This window comes from Mobula birostris, chromosome 19 (genome assembly GCF_030028105.1).
Source record: "Mobula birostris isolate sMobBir1 chromosome 19, sMobBir1.hap1, whole genome shotgun sequence".
Taxonomy (NCBI): domain Eukaryota; kingdom Metazoa; phylum Chordata; class Chondrichthyes; order Myliobatiformes; family Myliobatidae; genus Mobula; species Mobula birostris.
This window is the reverse complement of record NC_092388.1, coordinates 15477688-15504851: the sequence shown is the minus strand read 5'-3', so window position 1 is coordinate 15504851 and position 27164 is coordinate 15477688. Positions and strand designations below refer to the sequence as shown.

General features: G+C 42.2%; 1 protein-coding gene across 1 annotated transcript in view; it reads left to right on the top strand.

Moving 5' to 3' along the window:
* Positions 1-27164, top strand: part of LOC140212316 (A disintegrin and metalloproteinase with thrombospondin motifs 16) — a 201243-nt gene that overhangs the window by 136552 nt on the left and 37527 nt on the right. Inside the window, exons 15-17 of the mRNA XM_072283017.1 lie at positions 594-717; positions 2856-3100; positions 16219-16357. Coding sequence (XP_072139118.1) covers positions 594-717; positions 2856-3100; positions 16219-16357 — 508 coding nt within the window. The remainder of the gene's footprint in view (positions 1-593; positions 718-2855; positions 3101-16218; positions 16358-27164) is intronic.

Below are 27164 nucleotides of genomic sequence, written 5' to 3'. Positions count from 1 at the left end.
GAGGAGGCAGAAGAATTGGGTTGAGAGTGGATGTTTCTTACAGTGGGGGACGAAAAGAGGGCACGGCCTCACAATACAGTGATGCCATTTTGAGCAGAGATGAGGAGGAATTTCTTTAGCCAGAGGGTGGTCAATCTGTGTAATTCATTGCCACAGATGGCTGTGGAGGCCAAGTCATTGAGTATATTTTTAAGGAGGTTGATAGGTTCTTGATTAGTCAGGGCAAGAGAGGTTACAGGGAGAAGGCAGGAGAATGGGGTTGAGAGGGATAGTAAATCAGCCATGATGGAATGGCAGAGCAGACTTGTTGGGTTGAATGATCTAATTCTGCTCCTATGTTTTATGGTCTTAAGGAGTAAGTGGTCAGTCAGTAGGTGAAAGTTTCTACTATTACTGAAATCATTAATGAAATATGCAGTCAATTGCTATTTTAAATTATTTTCAAATGCTTTTATATAGATTTGTATAAAGGGTGTTCACAGTGAAAGGTCTAAGCCACTTTGAGGTGCCAGGCTATTTGCATAAAACTGTGAAAATAGACAATTATGCTGTGTATTGTCACTCTAATGTGCATTTATTTTTATTCATCACAGGCTGTTGGGTGTGACCGTGTTCTGGGTTCGAAACTTGAGCCAGATGCTTGTGGGGTTTGCAAAGGCAACAACTCGACGTGTAAAATCTTCAAGGGTCAATACACCAAGCAGCACTACGTAAACCGTATGTAGTGTATTGAATCTCCCGCTGTATAATCATGATGCTCATCTCACCTACAAAGTGTTTAGCCTTTTCGACATGCACCACACAAAATTTAAAGATTAGTTATGTTTTGTATTGAATCTCCCATTGCATAATCATGATCCCATCTCATCTAGAGTTCTCACCCTTTTTGATGTGCACCAAACAAGATCTAAAGATTAGCTTTATTTGTCATACTTGCACCAAACATCATAAAAGTACAGTGAAAAATGTGTGGTTTACATCAACAACCAACGTTATGTGCTGGGGGCAGCGACAAGTGTTGCCATGCTTCTAGCACTTAGGTAGTATGCCCACAATTTACTAACCCTAACCCGCAGGTCATTGGAATGTGGGAGGAAACAGGAGCACCTGGAGGAAACCCACGTGGTCAAGGGGAGAACGTGCAAACTCCTTACAGACAGCAGCAGGATTTGAACTTTAATCTTCCAATCGATCGCTGGCACTGTAAACCGGTACACTAATTTCTACGCTACCGTGCTGCCCAATTTAGTCTACACTCTCGTTATTTTTTTGTGATATGCAACTAAGTTTGCTAACAGACCAAGGTGATCTGTTGTAATATTTATAAAGACATTCGGCAAGGCCACTGAAAGAACGTGTGCAAACCTTTTTATTTGTATGTGCAAATAGGCCATCCTGATTGCCAGCTCTTCGAGACTGCAGGTGGACACAGAATATTATACCCATGGTATAAAGATCCTAACTTTGTAAATACTTGGCTTGGTTGCACTACGACTTATATTCTTCCTGCCTGAAGATGCTGATATGTGTGGGGTACATCTTCAAAGGTGTCATCTGCCCTCTAACGCTCTACCATCGTAGACAATCAGGTTGAGAGGGAAGATCAATCAGCCATGATGGGCAAATGGCCTAATTCTGCTCCTATGTCTAATGGTCAAACTTTTAAATGGATTATGATCTGATCCTGTCCAAAATTGGCATTAGATACCAATAGCCAAAAAATAGTATAAATATTTTCATCCATCTAGCTGAGGGGCACTGATATGATCAATAGTTGTTTTTGTTGCCACTCTTGTTGTCCCAAGACCAAACACCTCTTGAATTTTCAGGGAAACTTTACGAGCCTTTGTTCAGAATGAGCACAGTCTGGAGACTTAGACATAGACACTTGCACAATTCCCAAATTACTCAGCTAATAGACATGAGAATCACAACAGATTTTGTTTACTGGATCTCTGTCAGATTCCTAAATTGGCTTCACATCACATGCAGAACCATATGGTGTTTACTATCTGTTTTCTTTTCTTGGTTGTGTACTATCTGAGGTGCAAGGGGACTTGGGAGTCCTTGTGCAGGATTCCCTAGAGGTTAATTTGCAGGTTGAGTCGGTGGTGAGGAAGGTAAATGCAATGCTAGCATTCATTTTGAAAGGATTAGAATATAAAAGCTAGGATGTAATGTTAAGGCTTTATAAGGTACTAGTGAGGCATTACTTGGAGTATTGTGAGCAGTTTTGGTCTAAGGAAGGATGTGCTGACATTGGAGAGGGTTCAAAGGGGGTTTACAAAAATAATTCTGGGATTGAAGAGCTTATCGTATGAGAAATGTTTGATGGCTCTGGGCCTGTACTCATGGGAAGTCAGAAGAATGAGGAAGGATCTCAAGGAAACAACCGTCAAATGTTGAAAGGCCTTGATAGAGTAGATTTGGAGAGGATGTTTCCTATGGTAGTCAAAAACCAGAGAACACAGCCTCAGAACAGAGGGACGTCCATTTAGAACTGAGATGAGAAGGAATTTCTTTAGCCAGGGAGTGGTGAGTCTGTGGAATTTGTTACCACAGGCAGCTGTGTAAGTCAAGTCATTGGGTATATTTCAGGCAGAAATTGATAGATTCTTGATTAGTCGGGGCATGAAGGGATACGGGGAGAAAGCGGGAGATCGGGGCTGAGGGGAAAGCAGATCAGCTATGATGAAATGGCAGAGCAGATTCGATGGGCCAAATGGCCTAATTCTGCTCCTATATCTAATGACATTTTCTATCCTGGAAGTTTATTTGTTATATAGCTGAAAATATTTTAAAATCTGTATTTACGCATGAATTGTTTTCAATACACTTTACTTTTTCTCCAGCAGAGTATTACACAGTCGTCACCATTCCTGCGGGAGCACGTACCATTCGTGTGCACGAACTAAACATTTCCAATGCTTACATAGCCATTAGGAACCAACAGCAGAAGTACTATCTCAATGGGCATTGGACACTGGACTGGCCTGGCCGACATCGTTTCTCTGGAACGATATTTGACTACAAAAGGCCATACAATCGACAGGAAAGTCTTTCTGCCAGAGGCCCAACAAATGAAACATTAGTAGTGGAGGTAGGTTTGTCCATTATCTCAATACATTCTCATTACATAGACATGATTATACCATAATCTGAGGATTGATCACCACTCAAGTGCAGAGTATAATTTCAGGGATCTGAGTTGAACTACTTAGTGTTTCAAAAGTTCATTTTAATATCAGAGAATGTATGCAGTACACAGCCTGAAATTCTTACTCTTCATAGACATCCACGAAACATAAAAACCCATAGAATGAATGCTAGAAATATTGTTGAATGTTATAATATTGTTATTACACTAAGCAACTCAAGGAGCAGTATTATGTTGTCTAGCATTAAGTATTTTCTGTTTACAGAACATGTACTGCATTAGAAAAACTTACATCTATTCTTCTCCTGACTTGCTAATAGAGAAGAGAATTATTTACAAGGAGGATTGTTATTCATTTGTGAGTTTTCTGACAGAATTTTCAGATATCAGTAGAGACAAATCCTTCACAATCTACATGTAGGTCACTTAAGCACAGTTACTGATATCTCCATAAGATACGTATGAGGAAACAAAACTAAACCTGTCTCAGTCCTGAGGATGGTTCATGGCCAAAACATCAACTGTTTATTCTTTTCCATAGGTGTTTTCTAACCTACTGAGTTCCTCCAACATTTTGTGTCTGTTGCTTTAGCCTGTGTTGTTCAATACTAGGCCAAGCATTGAATTCCATGGAGACAAACGTAGTCTCTGTGTGGAATTCTCTCCAGGTTCCATAGAGAGGTACATTTTTGTTGCTACCTACTTTCATAAGTCCAATTCTGGAACTGTGTAGTGTATTTATTAAATGGAAGTTGTTTTCCATTCAACAAATTAATCCTAATGCCAATCATCTTGGAATTAAAGACTACCCACAGATGACTGCAATGGTGTGGTATTAAGCAATGCTTGGGTCAACTGTTGTACTAAGCTTCACTAATGTTCATTGGCTTGCTGCCATGACTTTTAGATTTTTCACTTACCTATTTCTCTGTGTGAACATTAATGTTCATATCCTGAAGCCTTGTATTTCTTGTACAAGTTCAGTTTAATTCAGTCAACTTTTGTGTAAAAAGTTTTGTTTTTAAAACCAATATGCCTCTCCCTGTAAGTAAGTAAAGTAAGTAAAATTTATTATCAGAGAACATACATGTCACCATATACAACCCTGCGATTCTTTTTCTGCGGGCATACAAAGCAAATCTATAGAACCGTAACTGTAAAGAGTATCTGTAAGCTGTAAGCAAACTCTGCAAATGCAGATAATAAATAAATGCAATAAATAATAAACAATATAACAGAGTCCTTAAATGAGTGTAGCTATCCCCTTTTGTTCAAGAGCCTGATGGTTGGGGGGTAGTAACTGTTCTTGAACCTGGTGGCGTGAGTCCCGAGCCATGTGTACCTTATGCATGATGGCAGCAGCGAAAAAAGAGCACGGCCGGTGGTGTGGACCGTGATGACGGACGCTGCTTTTCTATGGCCATGTATCATGTAGATGTATGTGTTCAGTGGCTGAAAGGGTTTTACCCGTGATGTACTGGGCCAAATCCACTACCTTTTGTAGGATTTTCTGCTCAAAGGCATTGGTGTTCCCTACTGGGCTGTGCCACAGCCAGTCAGCACACCTTCCACCACACACCTGTAGAAGTTTGCTAAGGCGTTGATCGTGTGGATAGTCAGAGGCTTTTTCCCAGGGATGAAGTGGCTGCCACAAGAGAGCACGGGTTTAAGGTGCTGGGGAGTAGGTATAGAGGAGATGTCAGGGGTAAGTTTTTTACGCTGAGAGTGGTGAGTGTGTGGAATGGGCTGCCGGCAACGGTGGTGGAGGCGGATACGATAGGGCCTTTTAAGAGACTTTTGGATAGGTACATGGAGCTTAGAAAAATAGAGGGCTATGAGTAATCGAGTAATTTCTAAGATAGGGACATGTTCAGCACAATTTTGTGGGCCGAAGGCCTGTATTGTGCTGTAGGGTTCCTATGTAAGATGTTTGATGACATGCCAAATCTCCACAGATCCTGAGGAGGAAGTAGAGGTGCTGTGTGCTTTCTTTGCAATTATATTTATATGATGGGTCCAGGAGAGGACCTCTGAGACAGTGACACACAAGAACTTAAAGTTACTGACCATCTCCACCTCTGATCCTCCAATGATTACTGGCTCACGGACCTTTGGTTTCCCTCTCCTGAAATCTACAGGCTGTCTCTAAAGGTGATTGCGGCCATTACTGCCTACATTCAAGAGTTTCTTGAGTATACTCGTGTGTTTGGTCATGTGACAATACTCAACCAATGATTTCTGTTATAGGGAACCTGTCGAATTCTGTACCACAGAAAGCAGCTGAAGCCAAATCATAAAAATAATTTGCATCACTAAATTTTTGGCTTTTTGTTTGAGCTCCAGCTGATGTTTTCACGTGAGGATTTTGTTGTATCTGAGTTAGATGATGGAAGTGATGTTCTGTGTTAATTTCTGAAAATTAATTTAAATCTAGAGCAGGGGTTGCCAGCCTTTTTTAATGTCATGAACCCATACCATTAGCCGAGGGGTTGAGAACCCCTGGTTTTGAACAATACACACGTAATGCTGGAGCAACTCAGGTAGTCAGGAGGCATCTATGGAGGGGAATAAATGAATGACATTTCACGTTTCGAGCTGAGATTCTTCATCAGGACTGAAAAGAATTAGGTGGGCGAAGAGCAAAGTGTACAAGGTGGCAGATGGTAGGTGAGACCAAGTGAGGGGGAAGGTAGGCGGGTAGGGGAGGGAGCATGAAGTGAAAAACTGGGAGGCAACAGGTGGAAGAGGTTAATGGCTGAAGGAAAAAAGGAGTCTAATACAAGAGGTCAGTGGATATGGAAGAAAGGAAAGGAAGAGGGGAATCAGAGCGAGGTGATTGGCAGGTGAGGAGAGGTGAAAGGGTAGCCAGAATGAGAAATGAGAAAAGAGAGGGATGAGAAATTACTGGACGTTAGAGAATTCTAGTGCTGTAAATACACAGTTTAGTTAAAAAATATCTAATTGCTAGTTTCAAACGTTTGCATCTCCTTTAGCACAGTTGGGCTTGTAAGCTCACTTTGGTTCAGGTTGGATGGAGTGTGACAAAATGTGGTATGATCGAATCCAATAATGTTGGGAACACCTAAACTCCATCCAGAACCAGAGATCATTATCAAGATAATATTGTAATTAATTAAAAGCCTGCCGGCAACATAAGGTCTACAGAGAGCATTGGGTATGAAGTATGGAGAATAATGGTAAGATGCCAAGAGCTGTCATAATGCAACGTTCTTAGTAACACGCATTGTGATTAAGAACAGACACATTAGAAAAAGGTTTAGTACACACCTGAGACTATTATGTCATCTTCCATGGTAATTATGCACGAACACCCTCAGTTTGTGTATCGTTTGTTGTAAGATGTTTTGTAAGTCTTTAAATCTTTTAATGTTTGTTATAATTCAGGGGAGTATGAGCTGCTGTGTTGCTTAATTCCACATATAATTAAAATGTTACAGTAAAAACAAGAAGATTTCTTGTGGAAGTTCAGTTCATCTAAGACAGGAGTTCCCAGCATGGGGTGCAAGGACCCCTTGGTAACGGCAGTGATCCATGGCATAAAAAAGGTTGGGAACCCCTGATCTAACATAACGTTACCAGAAGAACTGAATAGCACAGGAGGGAAGTGAGCAATTTTCAGGTTTTTTATGTTTCCATGGCAACAATCTTTAAAGGATTACACTCAACTAAATTTCAAGGAGCAAATGAAATGTTAGGCCCAAATGCTGTTTATGTGACAATGGTAAGGGGGACAGAAGGTAGTTTGAGCACAATACTGGATTACTTAGAACAGATAAGAAATCATCTTCCAGAACACAAGAGATACTGCAGAGGCTGAAAATCCAGAGTAAGGCATACCAACTGCCAGAAGAACTCAGCAGGTCAGGCAAGGAATAAACTGTCAGTGTTTCAGGCTGAGACCCTCCATCAGGACCGGAATGGAAGGAGGAAGAGGCCAGAAGAAGATGGGGGAGGGGGAGGAGTACGAGTTGGAAGGTGATGGCTAGAGCCAGGAGAGTGCTGGGTGGGAGACGAAGTGAGAAGCTGGGAGGTGATAGGTGGAAAAGGTAAAAGGTGCAAGAAGATGGAATATCATAGAAGAGGAGAGGATAGTGGACCATAGGAGAAAAGGAAGGAGGAGGGGCACCAGGGGAGGTGATGGGCAGATGATGAGAATAAGAGAGATACAAAGGTATCCAGAGTGGGGAATGGAGGAAGAGGGAAGAAGGAAGGGGAGGAATTGTTGGAAGTTTGATGCTCATGCCATCAGGTTGGAGTCTATTCAGGTGGATATGAGGTGTTCCTCCTCCAAGCTGAGAGTGGCAGTAGAGGATGCCATGGATTGACATGTTGGAATGGGAATGGGTATTAGAATTAATATACTTTGTCACTGGGAAATCCAAAAAGCTGTTGGGGGGTGATGGGGGGAAGTGAGGTAACTTCAGCCACCTTGTCAATTATCAGAACCCGTGTCATACAGTGTATGACCATGCCTGTAAATAGGTGGACAACTTGTGTAACCTGAAACATTGCAAACCGAGGTCCAAAACTGATAATTGGACCTCCTGAACAACTCACGCTCAAGTGGCTAGAATATGTGCTTAGGAGTTGCAGCTTGGTTGTAAAAATTACTGAGCAGCCTTACCAGCAGTACCTAAAGAGACCACAGGAATCCACTTAGAAAAGTACTCTGGAAATATTGCTGAGAATGGGCTGAAATTCCCCTTCCAAGTCCACAAAAGTAGTAAGATCTCTCCATGCCCAAACTCGCTGCCATCAGCTTAATCTTTTCAATATCTTAAATTAAGCTGAAAGCTAACCTTGTTTCAGAATCAGCTAAGCTTATTAATTTAACCATCCCTTGACACCATCCCCACTCTTGTCATCGTTAATCCAATACAAGCTGAGGGGCTGAATACAAACGAAGGGCGCCACACCTCAAATCATACTCCAAAGATCAATCATAACTCTGGAATTCTATTACTGATAATGAACACATCCCTCCCCGCCCCCATACAATTCCCTGAACCATGCTTTCCTCTCCTGCTCCAAGGCCCTAACAAGTGCAGCCACATCCGCTCAATGCCATCTTGTGATCTACCTGTTTTCATTCCTCTCCTTTATACAGTGAGGTCTGTTTGGGCTTTGTGCACAATAAACTCTTGCAGCGAAGGGCCCATGCATTTTTCAGGTATAAGACTTTGTAACCCTTTGTTGTAATAGAGTTTCACCAAACATAATGTCAATTATTTTTCCAGAAGCTCGTGTCTCTTGGACAAGGTTTTGTTCCAAGTTGGCACCTTTATTCTACTGCAGATCAGTGGAAATCAAGGGTTGCCAAACTTTTTTTTATGCCATGGACCCTTACAATTAACCGAGGAGGCTGTGGAACCCAGGTTGGGAACCCCTGGTGTAGTTGATTTAACGGAGCATGATGAAAATACCATTTCACACACAGACACAAGCGTGCGCGCGCACACGCACTCACGTAGAGTTAGGTAAGCCTGTGACATCATGCTGTAATGAGCTCTTTGGGCCCTTGTGGGGCTCCATGGATTTTAGAGAATCTGAGATGGTTAATTGTTGTTTGATAAGAGTCGTTACTCGTTCCCTGCATTTTTCTCAAGCAACTCACTCTTCGTAATGTGGTCCCCTGGTGCTTTCTGTTTAAACTTGTTAAGTTTATTTTCATAGGTTTGGGGATTCCTTCTTACTGTATTATTTAAGTGAACATCTGATTAGCGCTAATCACGGAGTCCTAGTTTTGAGAATGTTACTTCTGGTGTCGCTCAGCTGAGCCACCAATGTCCTTTTGGAATGATAATGAATAAACTTTCGTCACCGTCTCTAGGTCTTTCTTTCTCACCTAAGTTCCGATATTGCCAGCACACATTGTGACACATGCATTCAGTTTTCCAACATTACTGCCTTGGTAATTACACACTGCATACTCTAATAGGCATCCAGGAGAAGGACATACGTGTTTAGACGTGCTCTCTGGATCTAGCTGACTGTGAAGACTGCAGTCAACCTGGGACTCATGTCCAAAGTTTTTTTTTTTTACTTTAAGACTTCTCATTCCTTTCATGTACCGAAGGCTTCAGATTGATGCAACTATGGCTGTTCTCCAAACACACCGCAGTGTTGCAAGGAGTTGCAGAGAAAATCAAATTAACGAGCGAATCTTCAGCTGCAAATCACTCTAGGGATAAAGACAACTTTTTATTCGAAGTTGGTTTAAGATTCATTTGTCTTTCAGTCCCAGGGTCAGGACAATAGCGTGACAGTTAGTGTAACATCAGCCATCAGGGTTCAATTGCCCCCACTGTCTTCATCCCTGTGAAGATGTGGATTTCCTCCAGGTGCTCTGTTTTCCTCCCACGTTCCAAAGATGTACAAGTTAGGGTTAGTGAGTTGCGGGTATACTATATTTGCACCGGAAGAACGGCAGCACTGGTGAGCTGCCCACAGCACGTCCTCGGACAGCATTGGTCTTTGACGCAACTGACATACTTCACTGTATGTTTCAATCTTTCGATGTACATGTGACATAAACTTACTTACTGCCCGTCACACCGCTGGTGCTTAGGGCAGCAATGAAGGTCCTTCATCTCTGCCTGTATAGAAGGATACTTCATTGCCGTTTCCATCACAATTGTTTTTGACCAGTCAGGGTTGGCAGCCCTGAGATGAACCCCGGAATCTGCAGGACCAGTGGACCACTCTTAGTCTGGCCTCTACCCTTTGACCTGTTTGGCATGGGCGGCCCTCCCAAGAGCCAAAGCACAAGGCCTTGACTTCAGCCAGCACAGCTCCCTGGGACACTGAGGCACGCAAGCCTCCAAACCCGATGACAAGGTCGTGGTCCTCTTGGAGTGTGACGAACAAAACTAAACTTTAATCTTTGGCTAATTACTCTCAGATGATCACACAGTTTACATGCTTGACGCCAAATTCCTGAAAGGGAAGTTCCATCAAAGGAGAATGAAGAAAATAACTGAAGGATGTGCTCAAAACCTTCTTTAAAAAAAGCAGCATTCCCTGAGATCCTTGTTTTGGCACTTGGCTCTCATTAGGGATTATTTTATCCTGAAATCAAAAAAAAGACTATGCAGTGTTTTGTGCTTTAGGAATTCATACTTTATTAACGGAGGAAGAACAGCAAGCAACCTAAGAAGTCAGCCTGCCTTTGGACGGGCTCTTGATTGAATCCCCTCGATTCTCAACGAGCAGTTTGTTGCATAGACACTGATGGTGGTTCCTCTGTCTGTCTGTGAAGTTGTATCTGGAGACTTCCATGTTCCTTGAGACAGGCACAGGAGTTCCCAAAACAGACCCTTACTTTGGGATGCTCTCTGTTGCAGGAAAACACTCTATGGGCTATGCTGCTGTAGGTAAACTTTTCCTAGAGTCACCATCCCTGCTGCCTTTACCCACACATCTCAGGGTGGCTCTACTGATAAATGTATTTGGGGTAGCCTGCGCTCGGTGAAATGGAGACAATTTATACAACAGTGGACGTGTCAGAATAATAGGGAATGTTTGCAATTTGCCTTCAGTCCACTGGGACCAATGTTATTGGCACCCTGTCAGAGTCCAGCCGGCCTAATTCCTTTGCACTTTAGTGTTCTCACTCGCGAAGTGCCCAGAGATTAGCACTTCCAATGTAATGAAACAGCCATTCTCATAGATTAGATTCTTAAAAATAGACAGCCTTTACTGTAAATTGCCATCCGAAAGGATTTTGCTGCAATCCTTTCGGCTGGCAATTTACAGCAAAGACTGTCTGTTTGCTGCAGAGCCACTCAGTGGTCAGAGAGTTAAATTACAAAGGCAGCGCGGAAGAGAACATTGCACTTCAGATCTGAATCAGGTTTGTTAACGCTGCTTTGTATCGGTTGTTTTGCGACAGCCGAACGGTTCTATTGCACAAAGTTGCTATGAGTTACAAAATAAGTAAATCGTGCAAAAATGAATAATGATGTAGCATTCAGAGTTTACGATGACTGAGGGGAAGGGGCTCTTCCAGGATCTTCGAGCTCCTTTACACCGTCCCAGGTGGTAGGAACAAGAAGAGGGCATGTCCCAGATAGTGAGGGTCCTTAACGATGGATGCCTCTTTCATGAGTTGCCACTCCTTAAAGATGTTCTCAATAGTGGGGAAGGTGATGCCCACATTGGAGCTATCTGACTGTCTGCAGCTGTCTCCCAATATACTAGTTACTGCATGAAGCTCACCTGCCTTTTTTTGATCATTATTTGTCCAAAGTGTAATAGTGTTGCTGTTTCTCTGTCTGCGTCCCAAAAGCTCATGATTAGGTTGGAACAAACATAATTTAGATTCCACCTGTTCCACCCATCCCCTCCCAGCTTCTTAATTCGTCCTCCCTTCCCCACCCACCCACCTTCCCCCTCACCTGGTCTCACCCATTCCCTCCCAGCTTCTTACTCCATCCCTGTTACCCACCCACCTATCTTCCTCCTCACCTGGTCTCACCGGTCCCTTGCTAGCTTTCCCTCCCCTGCCCCCTCCCACCTTCTCATTCTGTCTTCTGTCCCCTTCTTTTCCAGTCATGATGAAGGGTCTTGGCCCAAAATGTTAACTGTTTATTCCCCTCCATAGATGCTGCCTGACTCACTGAGTTCCTCCAGCTTTGTGTGTGTGTGTGTGTGTGTCTGTTGCTCAAGATCTCCAGCATTTGCAGAGTTGCTTGTGTTTATAATTAAAATATCAGATTTTCAACAGATAAAACTAATGTTTAAAATTCCTAATTACGTTTTACAGCACAGTACAGGCCCTTTGGCCCTCAATGTTGTGCTAACCTTTTGACCTACTTTAAGATCAATCTAACCCCCCCATCCCACATAGCCCCCATTTTCCTATCATCCAATTGCCTATCTAGTATTTCTTTATTGCCTCTAATGTCTCTGCCTCTTCCACCACCCCTGGCAAGGCGTTCTGCACACTCAGCACTCTCTATGTAAAGAACTTACTTCTGACATCTTCCCCCATACTTTTTTGTGCTACCTTAAAATAGCACCCCCTCATATTAGCCATTTCTACCTTGGTAAAACGTCTGTGTATCCATTCGATCAATGCCTCTTATCCATCACTAGGTTTAGGATTAAGGTTATTAAATTTATTATTAAAAGTAAGTATGTCAGTGATCTTGTTCTCCTGGGTACTTAAATTCCACCTTTGCTTGAATCACATTACTCATTCAAGTACATCTATTTTGGACCATTTGATTGTGCTCGAACACAGTAATGTACAGACTTACCAATGAATCATGTACTGTATGCCCCAATTTGTGATTTGCCAAATTAATACATTATTCTCGACATGCCAAGATGTTTGGATACGGTTCAAGTGCATAGAAAAAGACACGGAAGTGGGTTGACAGTTCACTGACTTTAACGAGAACTGTTGCAGAATTTAAAGGAGAAGAAAAACAACAAACGCTAGGCCAACAGGGTCGTTAACTAAAACTCTCAAACTGAAAGTTAATGCCAACACTGCAGCTGGAAGCAATAACTAATACAAAATGAATATCGCTCCTTTACAGTGTCAGTCGAAATGGTAGACTTCTTTCCCGGACAATGACAAGGGTAAGCAGGGAGTGTAAATGTTGCTGTGCTTTTTGTCAAGTCTCAACAAGACGAGCACTAACAGAAGTGAGTTAAATACCACCATAATGAGACTAGTTAGCTGGAACCTTCATACTCACAAGTGCGATTTTCAAACCTGTTGCGTAGTCCACCTGTGGGGCAATATAGACCCTGCAGTAGTGTCCGTGGTTGTGACATTACATGGAGCTTTCTCATTAAATTTCATGAATTCCACATCAAATGTACCTCTTTATGCCAACTTTAATGCAAAATAGAAAAAAAAACAAAAGTCAGAGAAGGGTTTTAACAGTAAGGAATTCTCTATGATTGCCTTTTTAGCAATTTATCACTAACTGCAGCATTGTAAAATTACCTTTCACATCTTCCATCAAGCACTGCCCTGTTAGTTTAAACTAAGTTTGCATTGTTCGCCAAATCCATGATTGCAAACCTTCCCAGCGTATGCAGTAATCACATCAGTTATACCAAATAGGATCTACGATCGCATGCACGATCTTCTCAGGTGCAACTGGAATTCACTGCCTAAGAGAGCAATGGAGATTGCTGCTCTCAAAAGGGAATTTATTGTTTTTATGGAAGACTCCGAAGGTAGGGATAAGAGGGATTGACAAGACCGCACCTTTGGGAAGCTGCCTCAAGACTTGTGAACAGAATGGCCTCATCTCCTTCTGTAATGATAATTGTTGCTGTCGTTCTGATTAATCCACATTGCATCTTTAGCACCAGCAAAATCTCTTAATTGACTGGTCATTGATCAAGTTATTCTTTTTACTATGCTATGAAAGACATAATAGTTCCAGTTCGTTTGTTTGTTATGTGCCTTGTCGTATGACGTTGGCAATTATGGTCTTTCCACAGCCATGGTTATTCTTGGCAAATTTTTCTACAGAAGTGGCTTGGCATTGCCACCTTCTGGGCAGTACCTTTACAAGCCGGGTGACTCAAACCATTGTCAATACTTTTCAGAGATTGTCTGCCTGGCATCAGTGGTCACATAACCAGGACTTGCGACATGCACCAGTTGCTCATAGAACTATCTACCATCTGCTCCAATGGCTTCACCTGACCCTGATTGGGGGGCTAAGCAGGTGCTACACCTTGCCCAAGGGTGGCCTGCAAGCTAGCAGAGGGAAGGAACGCCTTACCCCTCTTTTGGTAGAGATGTATCTCCACTCCATCACCTGCCTGTTTATGTGTAGTTTTTCAAAAATTCTATTGTATTTCTTTTTTTCCCTGTAAATACCCACAAAATAAAGAATCTCAATGTAGTATATGGTGATTTAATATTGTATTTTGACAATAAATTTACTTTGATCTTTGACCTTTGATATTGCATTGCATTTAAGAAACAATATCATCAAAGCCAACACCCAATTTTACTGGAAATGTTTCATCCAATTTAAGAATTAGCAGAAACCATGGACATAAATAAAAATGATGAAAAGTGAAACAACCCTGTAAGCAAAACTTGATGCTTGTGTTTGACAGGTTCAGGTCAGGCACCAGAGGCACACCTGCTGGGGACCAGCTTTAACATGACTTATAAAAAAACAACAAACAATTGACACCTTACACCTAGCCTTGATTGAGAGGGAATGAAACATAGTTGTACTGCAGAAGCTCAACAAGGCAGCTTGGTACCACCTTCACAAGGGCAATGAGGGACAGGCCGTTAAATGCTGGCTCAGTCTGCAAAGCCCATAACCTTGAATGAAATAAAAGAAAAGTTTGTGTAATTCTGACCAATACTGTATATATAGCTAGGGCCTTTAGGACTTTTGCATGGTACTGTCTAAATAGCTAAGGTGACTAAGACTTTTCACAGTACTGTGTATAGAGCTAGGGTGTCTAAGATTTTTGCACAGTGCTGTATATAATAGCTAAAGTGTCTAAGATTTTTGCATAGTGCTGTATATAATAGCTAAAGTGTCTAAGATTTTTGCAGTACTGTATATAATAGCTGAAGTGTCTAAGATTTTTGCACAGTACTGTATATAATAGCTGAAGTGTCTAAGATTTTTGCATAGTGCTGTATATAATAGCTGAAGTGTCTAAGATTTTTGCATAGTGCTGTATATAATAGCTGAAGTGTCTAAGATTTTTGCATAGTGCTGTATATAATAGCTGAAGTGTCTAAGATTTTTGCATAGTGCTGTATATAATAGCTAAAGTGTCTAAGATTTTTGCAGTACTGTATATAATAGCTGAAGTGTCTAAGATTTTTGCACAGTACTGTATATAATAGCTGAAGTGTCTTAAGATTTTGCATAGTACTTTATATATAGTTAGGGTGTCTAAGACTTTTGCACAGTATTGTATATAGAGCTAGGGTGTTGAAGACTTTTCACAGTACTGTATATATAGCTAAGTTGTTTATGGTTTCAATGAAGTCACCCCTTATTCTTCTGAATTCCAGTAAGTACAGTCCATTAGACACTCTTCATATGAGAAGCCATTAAAATCCTGGAGTCATTTTCGTGAACCTCCTTTGAACCCTCTGCTGCTTCAGCACATCCTTTATAAGTTAAGAGGCCCAAAACTGCTCACGTGCTCCAAATGAGGCCTCACTGGTGCTTTATAAAGTCTCAACGTTGCATCCTTGCTTTTATATTCTAGTCCTCTTGAAATGAATGCTAACATCATGTTTGCCTTCCTCACCACAGGCTCAACCTGCAAATTAATCTTTAGGGAATCCTGCACAAGGACTCCCAAGTCTCTTTACGCCTCAGTTTTTTGTATTTTCTCTCCATTTTGAAAATAGTTAACCCTTCCATTTCTTCTACCAAAGTGCGTTACCATACACTTGCCGACACTGTATTCCATCTGCAATTTCTTTGCCCATTCTTCTAATCTGTCTAAGTCCTTATGTAGCCTCCCTACTTCTTCAAAACTACCAGCCCCTCCACTAATCTTAATATTGTCTGCAAACTTTGCAAGCCATCAATTCCATCATCCAAATCATTGACATATAATGTAAAAAGAATCTGTCCCAAAACAGACCCCTGTGGAACAGCACTAGTCACCAGCAGCCAGCCAGAAAAGGCTCCCTTTATTCCCACTCTTTGCCTCCTGCTAGTCAGCTACTGCTTTATCCATGCTAGAATCTTCCCTGTAAAACATAACATTATCTTTTGCTTTTTAATTCCTGTGAAATTATTTGCAGTTTTTAAAGCTGAACTTAAATACACCATGTGGGATGTTGCAGGTAACCGTTCCATTGTCCTGGCTTGTTGCATTCCAATAACTGTGTAGTATGGAAGGATTGAAGCCTGCTGCTCTCAGGCAAGCAGAACATATTTATGAATGGGGGAGAAAAGTTTCTCAAACCGTTAGAGTTAATTTGAGAAGCTAATTTTTCTGTCGCATTATTGCTTTCTAACAAAGTAGAAAATGAGGTATTAAAAATATTTTCCAAACATTTGTTTTTGCAGATACTACTACAGGGAAAAAATCCAGGGATCGGATGGGAATTTGCCTTGCCGAAATCAGAGACCGAGAGTAAGACAGCTCCAAAGCACAATTACACGTGGGCTATTGTTCGCTCTGAATGCTCTGCCTCTTGTGGAGGAGGTAACGTTTCCTTATTTAAATGTGTAACATCTGAATTTTCAAAATCTTAAATGGATCTTTCCTATCACCAATTAGTGGAAGATGTAACTCGTGAACCTTCCTGTTGATAGGACCCTTTATTATTCTATTCCTTTTCGAATCTGGGCTTTGTGGCTGCACCCACTCAGAGGAAAAAGGCTGAATAAACAGGGTGGGATTTCTTTGTATACGTAGGTAGTCCTAAGAACAATGGACACATGTTTCAGCTTATTTAACAATATCCTTCAAATTTCCCTTCATTACTTTGGGTGTTTCATCGACTGCTTCCTTTCCTTAGAAATGAGCAGATTTTTCCTATACTTTGCTGCTTTGAGAAGGATATGCTGATGGGGCGAGAGGAACTGGAATGAGGAGCAGAGCAGAGTGGAGGATTAGTGACCGAACAGAGCATGTGCACTGAACGGTTTGACACTGTGCTGCCGTGCCCCCGTGGTTCTGTATAACAGTTCGAGTTTGTCAATGTGTCTGGAACTGATTAAACTACAAAGACTGCCTTCTGCTTATTAATCTGAAAGACCATAAGACATAGAAACAGAATTCAGCCATTCAGCCTATCATGACTGGTCTGTTACCCCTTTTAACCCCATTCTCCTGCCTTCTCCCTGTAACCTTTGACGCCCTTCTGCTTTAAATATACCCAATGATTGGCCTCCACAGCCGTTTGTGGCAATTCAGCAGATTCGCCACCCTCAGGCTAAAGAAATTGCTCCTCATTTCTGTTCTAAAGGGAAGGCTGTGCCTTCTCATCCTAGATTCATCCACTCTGTCTGGGCCTTTCATTATCCAGTAGGTTTCACTGAGGTTCCACCTCGCTCACCTAAACTCCAGTGAGTACAGGCCCAGAGCAGTCAAATACTCCTCGTACGTTAACCCTTTCATTCCCAGAAACTCGTGAACCTCCTCTAAACCCTTTCCAATGCCGGCACGTCCCTCCTTAGATAAGGGGCAAAAAAACTGTTCATAGTACTCCAAGTGTGGTCTGACCAATGCCTTATAAAGCCACATAAGGTAGATAGGCTATGTGCTTAGCTGGTTTTCAACGTTGCGTTCAGTTGTTTCCGATGCATTCTTTGTGGGTCAGACTGCAGTCACTCCTTGCATCTTAAAAGTGCGACTTCAGATTTGGAGAATTGGAGGACTCTGAATGCCTGTCGCAAGTGCACAGAAGACAGGACATTACATCCCTTCATGCAGTTCCCTTCAGTCTTCAGTGCAGTTACTGATTCAGAATCAGCTTTATTATCAATGATATACGTCATGAAATCTGTTGATTGCAACAGCAGTACAGTGCATTACATAAAATATTACTGTGTCACAATAAGAAATATTAAAAAATAAGTAAGTAATGTAAATGGAGAACAAAATAGTGATATATTGTTCATGAGTTTATGGACCATTCAAAAGTCTGATGGTGGAGGGGAAGAAGCTGTTTCTAAAACATTGAGTGCGTGTCTTCAGGCTTCTGTACCTCCTCCCTGATGGTACTAATGAGAAGAGGGATGTCCTGGATGGTGAGGATCCTTAATGATGGAAGCTGCCTTCTTGAGGCATCATCTTTGGAAGATGTCCTCGATGGTGGGGAGGCTGGTGCCCACGATGGGGTTGGCTGAGTTTACAGCCCTCTGCAGACTTCTCCGAAACTATGCAGTGGCACCTCCATACTAGATGGTGGTGCAACCAGTTAGAATGCTGTAAGACCATAAGATACAAGAGCAATTTGACCCATCAAGTCTGCTCTGCCATTTAATCTTGGCTGATCCATTTCTCTGTCAACCCCAGTCTCCTGCCTTCTCCCAGTATCCCTTCATGCCCTGACCAATCAAGAATCTATCAGCCTCAATATACCCAAAGGCTTAACCTCCACAGCCGCCTTTGGCAACGAACTCCACAGATTCACCACTCTCTGGCTAAAGAAATTCCTCCTCATCTCCGTTCCAAATGGACGACCCTCTATTCCGAGGTTGTATACCTCTGTAGAAATTTGCAAGAGTCTATGGTGGCATGCCGATTCTCCTACTGTAAAGTAAACGATGTCAACAATCATTATTGGATCACTTTCCAAGAGAACTGTACATTTTCTGAGATATCCGATGTGATGTGATCTCCATGGAGTGTATGCACCACGTTGCATCATTCCTAATGCAACAGTCCTTTTGGAAAGTACTGGGAAAATAATACGGTGATGTTCCAGAACCTTCCATGGTTAGGGCACTCGTGGGACAATTAAGTCTTCACAGAACTCAGAGCAGTACAGCACAGGACGAGTCCTTTCAGCTCATGATGTCTGATGAGGACAATGCCAGTTTTAAATGCACATTTGCCTGCATGTGGTCTGTATTGATATTGGTTTATTATTGTCACAGGTACTAAAACACAATGTAAAGCTTGCATTGCATACTGTTCATAGAGATCCAATCATCTCAGTACACTGACATAAAACACGGTGAAACACCAGCAATGCAGAAAAACGTGTAAAAGCTACCGAGAAAGCACAGTGCAGATAAGTAGTGTAAGATCGCAATAGGTAGGTTACAAGGTCAAGGGTCCATGTTGTCATTCAAAAAGTCCATTCAAGAGTCTAACAGGAGCAAAGCTGTCCTCAAACCTGATGGCAGTTCCTTCAAATGCAGCTCTAGATTGCAGTCTCATCCTTAAGTTCCCCCAATATACCCCTCTCCCACCTTGCAATTTGACCAAGACCTAGACACCAATACTCAATCTTGCCCTCAGCCATTAGGCTCTATAATGAGTCAACTTATAGCCAGAGAAATGATGACCCCCCCCCCCCCACCACCACCGCCTGTTAGACTGTTTGAGGTAACATTGTTTATTCTTTCTTACTTCTCTTCTAATGTTTTTATATTTGTATATCTGTGCACTTGTAGTGCTATTATAACACAGTAATTTCCTTTGAGATCAATAAAGTATCTATCTATCTATCTGAGACCCCATCTCCAAATCCCCAGGACTCGTGCTATTTTTGTATTCCAGCTCCCACCTAATCCCCTCCCTCCCTTCACCAGTGCTCTCATGCACTGAAATTTCTACACTACATTTTACCGTTAATTTCTGCTGTCTGTGTCCTCCTTTAATCCAGTTGCCTCCGACCATTAAACATACTACAGGGTTTAGAAGAATTTCTAACTTAAAGTTAGGTCTAGTGCAATCTATCTTTTTCCAAGTTATATGAAACTTGCCAATAAAGTTGAGTGGAGAGTCCATATGATTTCTGAGTCCCTTCAAGTAATTTGAATCCAGGCTGAGTTTCAACGACAAAGTACAATCCGAAAAGTGAAACTCACTTCTGCTGTTGTTTATCTGTCAGAAAATAAGTCCTTTTACAACCGTGCAGGAGAGCTGTCACAACAGGAGTCTTGGGTCCCACACTACCAGGTTCGGTAACAGGTAATCAGGCTACTGAACCAATGTGGATAACTCCACTTCCCTCAATACTGAGCTGATTCCACAGCCTATGGACTTTCAAGGACTCTACCACTCATGCTCTCAGTATTACTCATTTACTTATTTATGATTATTTATTTTTTGGCATTTGCTCAGTTTGTCTTTTGCACGTTGGTGGTTTGTTAGGCTTCGTTTGTGTATTGATTGATTCTATTGTATTTCTTTGTTCTACTGTGAATGCTTGCAAGAGAATGATTCTCGAGAGTATGGTGACATATACAGTACGTACTTTGATAATTTATTTTGAACTTTGAGAAAGATATGCAACTAAAAACACATTGCGTTGGCATCATTTTGATCTATAGGCATTGAAGACATTTTATGCTTTGGGTGAAGAAAAATTAAAATTTAAAAGCAGTCTCTAAACATTTCATTCTTTGTTAATGTTTTGTAATTAAGTAGGGCATTTGAACATATTGTAAATAACTTGTTATCCATAAAAGAGTTATTATTTTGCAGGACTAGTGCACAATAATTCCAAAGGTAGAAATTTATTTTCAAGTGAAACAGAGATTAGCAGAGTAAATAGTAGATGGTAGTCAGCCTTTGAAATGTACCTGCGATGGTTTTAATCGATTTTTCTGGAACGTTTCACGTTTTACATATTTTATGATGTAAAACAGCTGTTGGCATCTGTGGTCTCATAAAGAAATTAGGTTTAACGTGGACGGTTCTGCAGAAATTTATGGATGTAGAGGAAGGAAAGGATTATGTTTGGTGTTTTATTTTCTAGGAATTGGAGAAAGGATAAAGCTTTGCTTAATAAATGAGGTTGTAAAACTTTACTCCAGCCATGACAGATTAGGACATCAATTTACTTCACACCATAAAGCATTCTCCTTTTGATAGGCAGTGCTGCACAGGCTGATGGAAAGTGACCACAGTACGAAATTCATCACTCTCCACCTCTTGAAATAAACCAATATGATGATTGCACACCAGCCCTTATTTCCTGCTGAGCTGAAATCCAAAGCGGGAGCAACACACCGTGCGGGCCTTCCTGAGTCGACTCCCAGATGAATTAGGCAGGAGAAGCATTGCCTGTTCCTACCTGCCCACACTTCACAGCCTGGCACAAAGAAAAGAATCGCACAATCACATATTAACACAGGAGATTCTGCAACGCGCACAAAATGGTGGAGGAACTCAGCAAGTCAGGCAGCATCTGTGGAGAGGAATAGTCCAAATTTTGGGCTGAGACCCTCCATCAGGTGAAGGAAGCCAGAATCACACGCTGGTGGGAGGGGAAGAAGTACAAGCCGTCAGGTGACAGGTGAAAGCAGGTGAGGTGGAAGGTGGGTGGAGGAGGAGGATGAGGTAAGGAGCCAGGAGGTGATAGATGGAAGAGGTACGTAGCTGTGAAGAAGAAGGAATCTGGAAGGAGAAGACAGTGCACCATGGGGAAAGGGAAGGAGGACCAGAGTGACGTGTTCGCATATGAAGAGAAGGTGTGAGACAGGAACCAGAGTGGGGAATGGGAAAAGAGAGCAGGAGGAGGGGGGGAGAATTAACGGAAGCTTGAGGTTCAAGCCATCAGGCTGGGTGCTACCCAGACGGAATATGAGACGTTGCTGTTCCAACCTGAGAGTGGCCTCCTCATGTCTTGTTTTTGTTATACAGGGGTGCATGGAGCAATTTGTTTTACTTAGAGGATTGGGGATGCTTTGTGGCAAGACTGTAAATCACTGGAGATCTGTAGCATCTTTGTGGAGTGCTCAGGGCGGAATTGCAACTGGTTCGTTAATGTCACACGCAGTGAAAAGCTTGTCTTGCATACTGTGCAATACAGGTCAATCCCTGACAGTGCATTGAGGGAGAGTGAAGTAAAACAAAAACAATGCAGAATAAAGTCAGAGAATTTAGAAGTAAGTGAACAGAATGATTATAATAGACAAAATGAGTGGATCTACTGGGAGCAGCTAGAGAACTAATATTTACACTGGAGAATAAATGACTTTCCTAATGCACCTTTCTACTTCGATTTGGGTAATGTTCATCGTGTCGTCAAAGAAGGGGTAGATGAGCATTGTGACACGTTATGCTGGAGGAAGGATGAAAGTGGGAAAATCTTTTCCTGAGTGTTACCCCAGTGGGCTGCTCAAACAAACACAAATATGTTCTGCACTGTCTTTGATGGTGTTGGACCAGTGCACTTCGGCTTGCCAAGAGAAAATAACAGGGTATTACCATAGTAACACACACACACACAAAATCCTGATGAAGGGTTTTGGCCTGAAACATCTACTCTTTATTCCTCTCCATAGTTGTTGCCTGACCTGCTGAGTTCTTCCAGCATCCTGTGGGTGTGACTTTGGATTTCCAGCGTCTGCAGAACGTTTCGGGGTATTGCTGCTATGTGAACTGTGAGAACAGTGTGTATTGTCAAGCCAGGTTACAAGAGGCTTAGCTACAGAAAGCAAGGACTCAAACTGATCAAGTGCCATTAAATGGACCTGCCAGCTTCCCTAAATCAAAATAATTTCCAGATCTAGAACTTAAGCATGAACAGAAAATGCTGGAAAAGCTCAGGAGGTCATTGTGACGAGGGCTCATGGACCTAAAACATTAACTGTCTCTCTCCATAGATGTTTTCTGACCTGCTGAGAATTTTTCTTTCTTTCCTCTCTTATACACTACTTACTTAATTTAGTTTTATATACATTTCTTATTGTAATCTATAGTTTTTGTATTACGTATTACAATGTACTGCTGCCACAAAACAGCAAGTTCTATGACATATGCCGTTGATATTAAGCTTGATTGTGGTTTTGATTTTTTCGGCATTTTTCCATTTCAGCTCTCAGCTCTGAATGTTATTTAAGCTTCTCCGCTGCGACTATCAAACCTGGATCATGGTTAAGCGAGGGCAAGAAATGGTGCAAATAACATGATCTTAATGCAGAATTGTGACATAATTACTTGATCGTTTTACTGTTTTCCAGGCAGTAAAACCTGTTTGTACGTTTGCACATGCGCCAATGTGTTTGTGCTGATGGAGTTCCTCAGTTCCTCACCAGATTCTGATTACAAAATGGTGGGTAACAGGAACCTTTCAGAAAATGAGAGAGATCTGAAGAGAAGGATCATTCTGGACTGTATTGTGATACCTTCAGTGTATCCACCTACTCAAAACTACCAAAAATGAAAACATAAGGAGCTCCATGTTTGTGTACTGTTCATGACATTAATGGCAGCTCATTTCATCCACCGTGTTTCAAATGGACTCTGACTTATCCATTTGCTACTTGAAATCACCAGTCTGAAATTTAATTGGCTACAGCTTCAAGCTTACCACATGAACATTAGGTTTTAAAAAAAAATCAGTCAAATATTGCAACTCCCTGCCATGGTTAACCGGACTTTCATCCAGTGAAGGGTAAAACGTCAAGAAGAGGGGTCGTAAAACATTTGAAGAGGAATTACAGGATAATATACATAAAATAGAAATAAAGGTGGCGAGATAGGGATCAGAAATGAATCAACAAGCTGAGCTGGCCACACTGCAAAATGACTAAAAGGAGAAAGTTCAACCGATAATCTTTCCTTGTTTTGGAGTGAAAATTACTTCAGAGTGATATATATTGTCCCATTCACTTCAAGGACGTTTTTCAGATTTTGACCAGGTTACTTTTGGAGTTATTTCCGGCTGGTATTAAACAGAAAGCACCACCCGCCACGAGTGGGACTTCCTGGTGGCCAAACGTTTCTACGTCCTATTCTCATTCCCTCTCCAACATGTTGGTCCATGGCCTCCTCTTGTTCCAAGATGAAACCACCCTCAGACAGAGGAGCAGCAACTTGTATTCTGTCTGGGTAGCCTCCAGCCTGATGGCATGAATGTCAATTTCTCCTACCGGTGGAAAAATTCACCCCCCCCCCCCCCCGCCCATTCCTCTTCCTCTAGTCCCCCTCTGACCTTAACCTCTCCTCACCTTCTTATTTCTTCCCCCTGGGTCCTCTCTCCCTTCCCTTTCTCCAATGGTCCACTCTCCTCATCTATCAGATAGCTTCTTCTCCATCTCGTGACCTTTCCTACCCACCGAGCTTCACTGTTCACCGTCCAGCTAGCCTCCTTCCCTTCACCCAACCAGTTTTATTCTGACATCTTCCCCCTTCCTTCTCAGTCCTGAAAAAGGGTCCCAGCCCAAGAACGATATATTCATTTCCCAAAATGCTGCCTGACCTGCTGAGTTCCACCAGCATTCTGTGTGTGTTGCTTTGGATTTCCAGCATAGGCAGACTTTCTCATGTTTAGAAGGTGATAGATCTTGACTTCTGTTGCTCCAAAGGTGCAGTTTAAGCTCAGCGTTTGTTGTGTTATCAAGTTAGCAGACTCCTAAAAGCTACTATATGTGTTTATTTGGCCGTGTTTCAAACCATTCCTTTAGGCTCTGGTCATATAGAGTAATTGATTTATTTTTCCAAATTTGTGTGGCCCAGTTTTGTAGTCAGTGGCTATCAAATGAAGTTCCCTTACAGCTCCCACAGATTTCTTCAAAGGCAGCTGGGTGTCTGTCCAGTGCACCTCATAAGCAGTCTATATGATGTGCGAAGAAGATATACAATAATGTGCATCTCCAAATATCCAGACCTGCCTCTCGGTTTTTTTGCACTACCTTACTTCCCATTTTTCTATTTTCTATTTATGATTTATAATTTAAATTTTTAATATTTACTAATTTTAACAATTTTTAATATTTTTCATATTTAATATTTGTGAAGCACAGAATCAAATATCGCTGTGATGATTGTACGTTCTAGTACCAATTGTTTGGCAACAATAAAGTATAAAGTATCTTTTTATCAGGTTCAAGCTCTAAAGGAACAAACTGGGTAAAATCTATCCCAATTTGTCTCATTCATTAAGACATTTTATTCTGCTTCTACGTTCATGTTAAGGTATCAACAATAGCCGCAATGACCTTTTCTATAAAAATAGTTCACGTACTGTAAGCAACAGTGTGAGCCAGTGGAGCAAATGAGGTCTGATCAGCAAGAGCAAGCCCTCCACCTTAAAAAGGATCACTTGCAGATTTCTTTGGAGATCAGATGGAGGTGGGATGATTGGGATCTGATGGAGGTGGGGAACGGTGGGATAATTGGAATCAGATGGAGGTGGGATGATTGGGATCAGATGGAGGTGGGAATGATTGGGATCCAATGGAGGTGGGATGATTGGGATCAGGTGGAGGTGGAGAACGGAGGGATGATTGGGATCCGATGGAGGTGGGGAACGGTGGGATGATTGGGATCAGATGGAGGTGGAATGATTGGGATCCAATGGAGGTGGGGAACAGAGGGATGATTGGGATCAGATGGAGGTGGGGAACGGGATGATTGGGATCAGATGGAGGTGGGAAACAGAGGGATGATTGGAATAAGATGGAGGTGGGGAACAGTGGGATGATTGGGATCAGATGGAGGTGGGAATGATTGGGATCCGATGGAGGTGGGATGATTGGGATCAGGTGGAGGTGGAGAACGGAGGGATGATTGGGATCCGATGGAGGTGGGGAACGGTGGGATGATTGGGATCAGATGGAGGTGGGATGATTGGGATCCGATGGAGGTGGGGAACAGAGGGATGATTGGGATCAGATGGAGGTGGGGAACGGGATGATTGGGATCAGATGAAGGTGGGGAACAGAGGGATGATTGCAATAAGATGGAGGTGGGGAACAGTGGGATGATTGGGATCAGATGGAGGTGGGAATGATTGGGATCCGATGGAGGTGGGATGATTGGGATCAGGTGGAGGTGGAGAACGGAGGGATGATTGGGATCCGATGGAGGTGGGGAACGGTGGGATGATTGGGATCAGATGGAGGTGGGATGATTGGGATCCGATGGAGGTGGGGAACAGAGGGATGATTGGGATCAGATGGAGGTGGGGAACAGGATGATTGGGATCAGATGGAGGTGGGGAACAGAGGGATGATTGCAATAAGATGAAGGTGGGGAACAGTGGGGTGATTGGGATCAGATGGAGGTGGGATGGTTGGGATCCGATGGAGGTGGGGAACAGAGGGATGATTGGGATCAGATGGAGGTGGGGAACGGGATGATTGGGATCCGATGGAGGCGGGAAACGATGGGATGATTGGGATCAAATGGGTGGCATTTTGAAGTGCAGCACTGAGAACTTGCTACAAATTGAAACACATGAAAAAGCTTAAATTTCAGTTTTCTGCAACAGTACCTATATAATCACATATAGCTCCCATTTCATACCTACACACAGTGGCCACTTTATTAGGTACCTCCTGTACCTAATAAAGTGACCACTGAGTGTATGTTCATGGTCTTTTGCTGCTGTAGCCCATCCACTTCAAGGTTTAATGTGCTGTGTGTTCAGAGATGCTCTTCTATACACTACTGTTGCAATGTGTGGTTATCTGAGTTACTGTCATCTTGAACCAGTCTGGCCGTTCCCCTCTGACATATCTCATTAACAAGATGTTTTGCTCCAGAACTGGTGCTCACTGGATGTTTTTTATTGTTTATTTTTGCACCATTCTCTGTAAACTTTAGAGACTGTTGTGTGTGAAAATCCCAGGAGATCAGCAGTTTCTCAGATACTCAAACTACCCCGTCTGGCACCAACACTCATTCCGCAGTCAATGTCACTGAGACCAGATTTTTTTCCCCATTCTGATGTTTGGTCTGAACAACAACTGAACCTCTTGACCTTGTCTACATGCTTTTATGCATTAAGTTACTGCCACATGATTGGTTGATTAGATATTTGCATTAACAATGCAGGTGAACAGGTGTATCTGATAAAATGGTCACTGAGTATATATGGGCTGAGACCCCAGTGTTAACAAAGCCACTCAATCGTTTTTTTAATTTAGCGACGCAGGGTGGAGTGGGTCCAGCAACCCTCAACAAATCCAATTAACCCTAACCTAATCACCATGGGACAATTTACAATGACCAACTCACCTACCCAGTACATCTTCCAGGAAGAGCCCACGCATTCCACAGGGAGGACGTATCGACTCCTTACAGAGGATGCCGGTATTGAACTGTAAACTCTGATACCCCTAGCAGTAATAGCATCGTGCTGACGGCTACGCCATTGTGAATTGATGCCTTCTGTACCATGCAACTGGAAAGAATCTGCATGAGATTGAGTCCCTTGTCTGTTGCCCTCAAAATAAAAGTATAATCAAAATCACTTGTGCAAAAAATCACTTCAACACACAGTCCTAAAAAAATTGAAGTTTAATCTGTATTAATTTCAATGGGTGTTTTAAGTTTAATATTCAGTGTCAAGCTTCACCTATTAACCAGGAAAGAGATA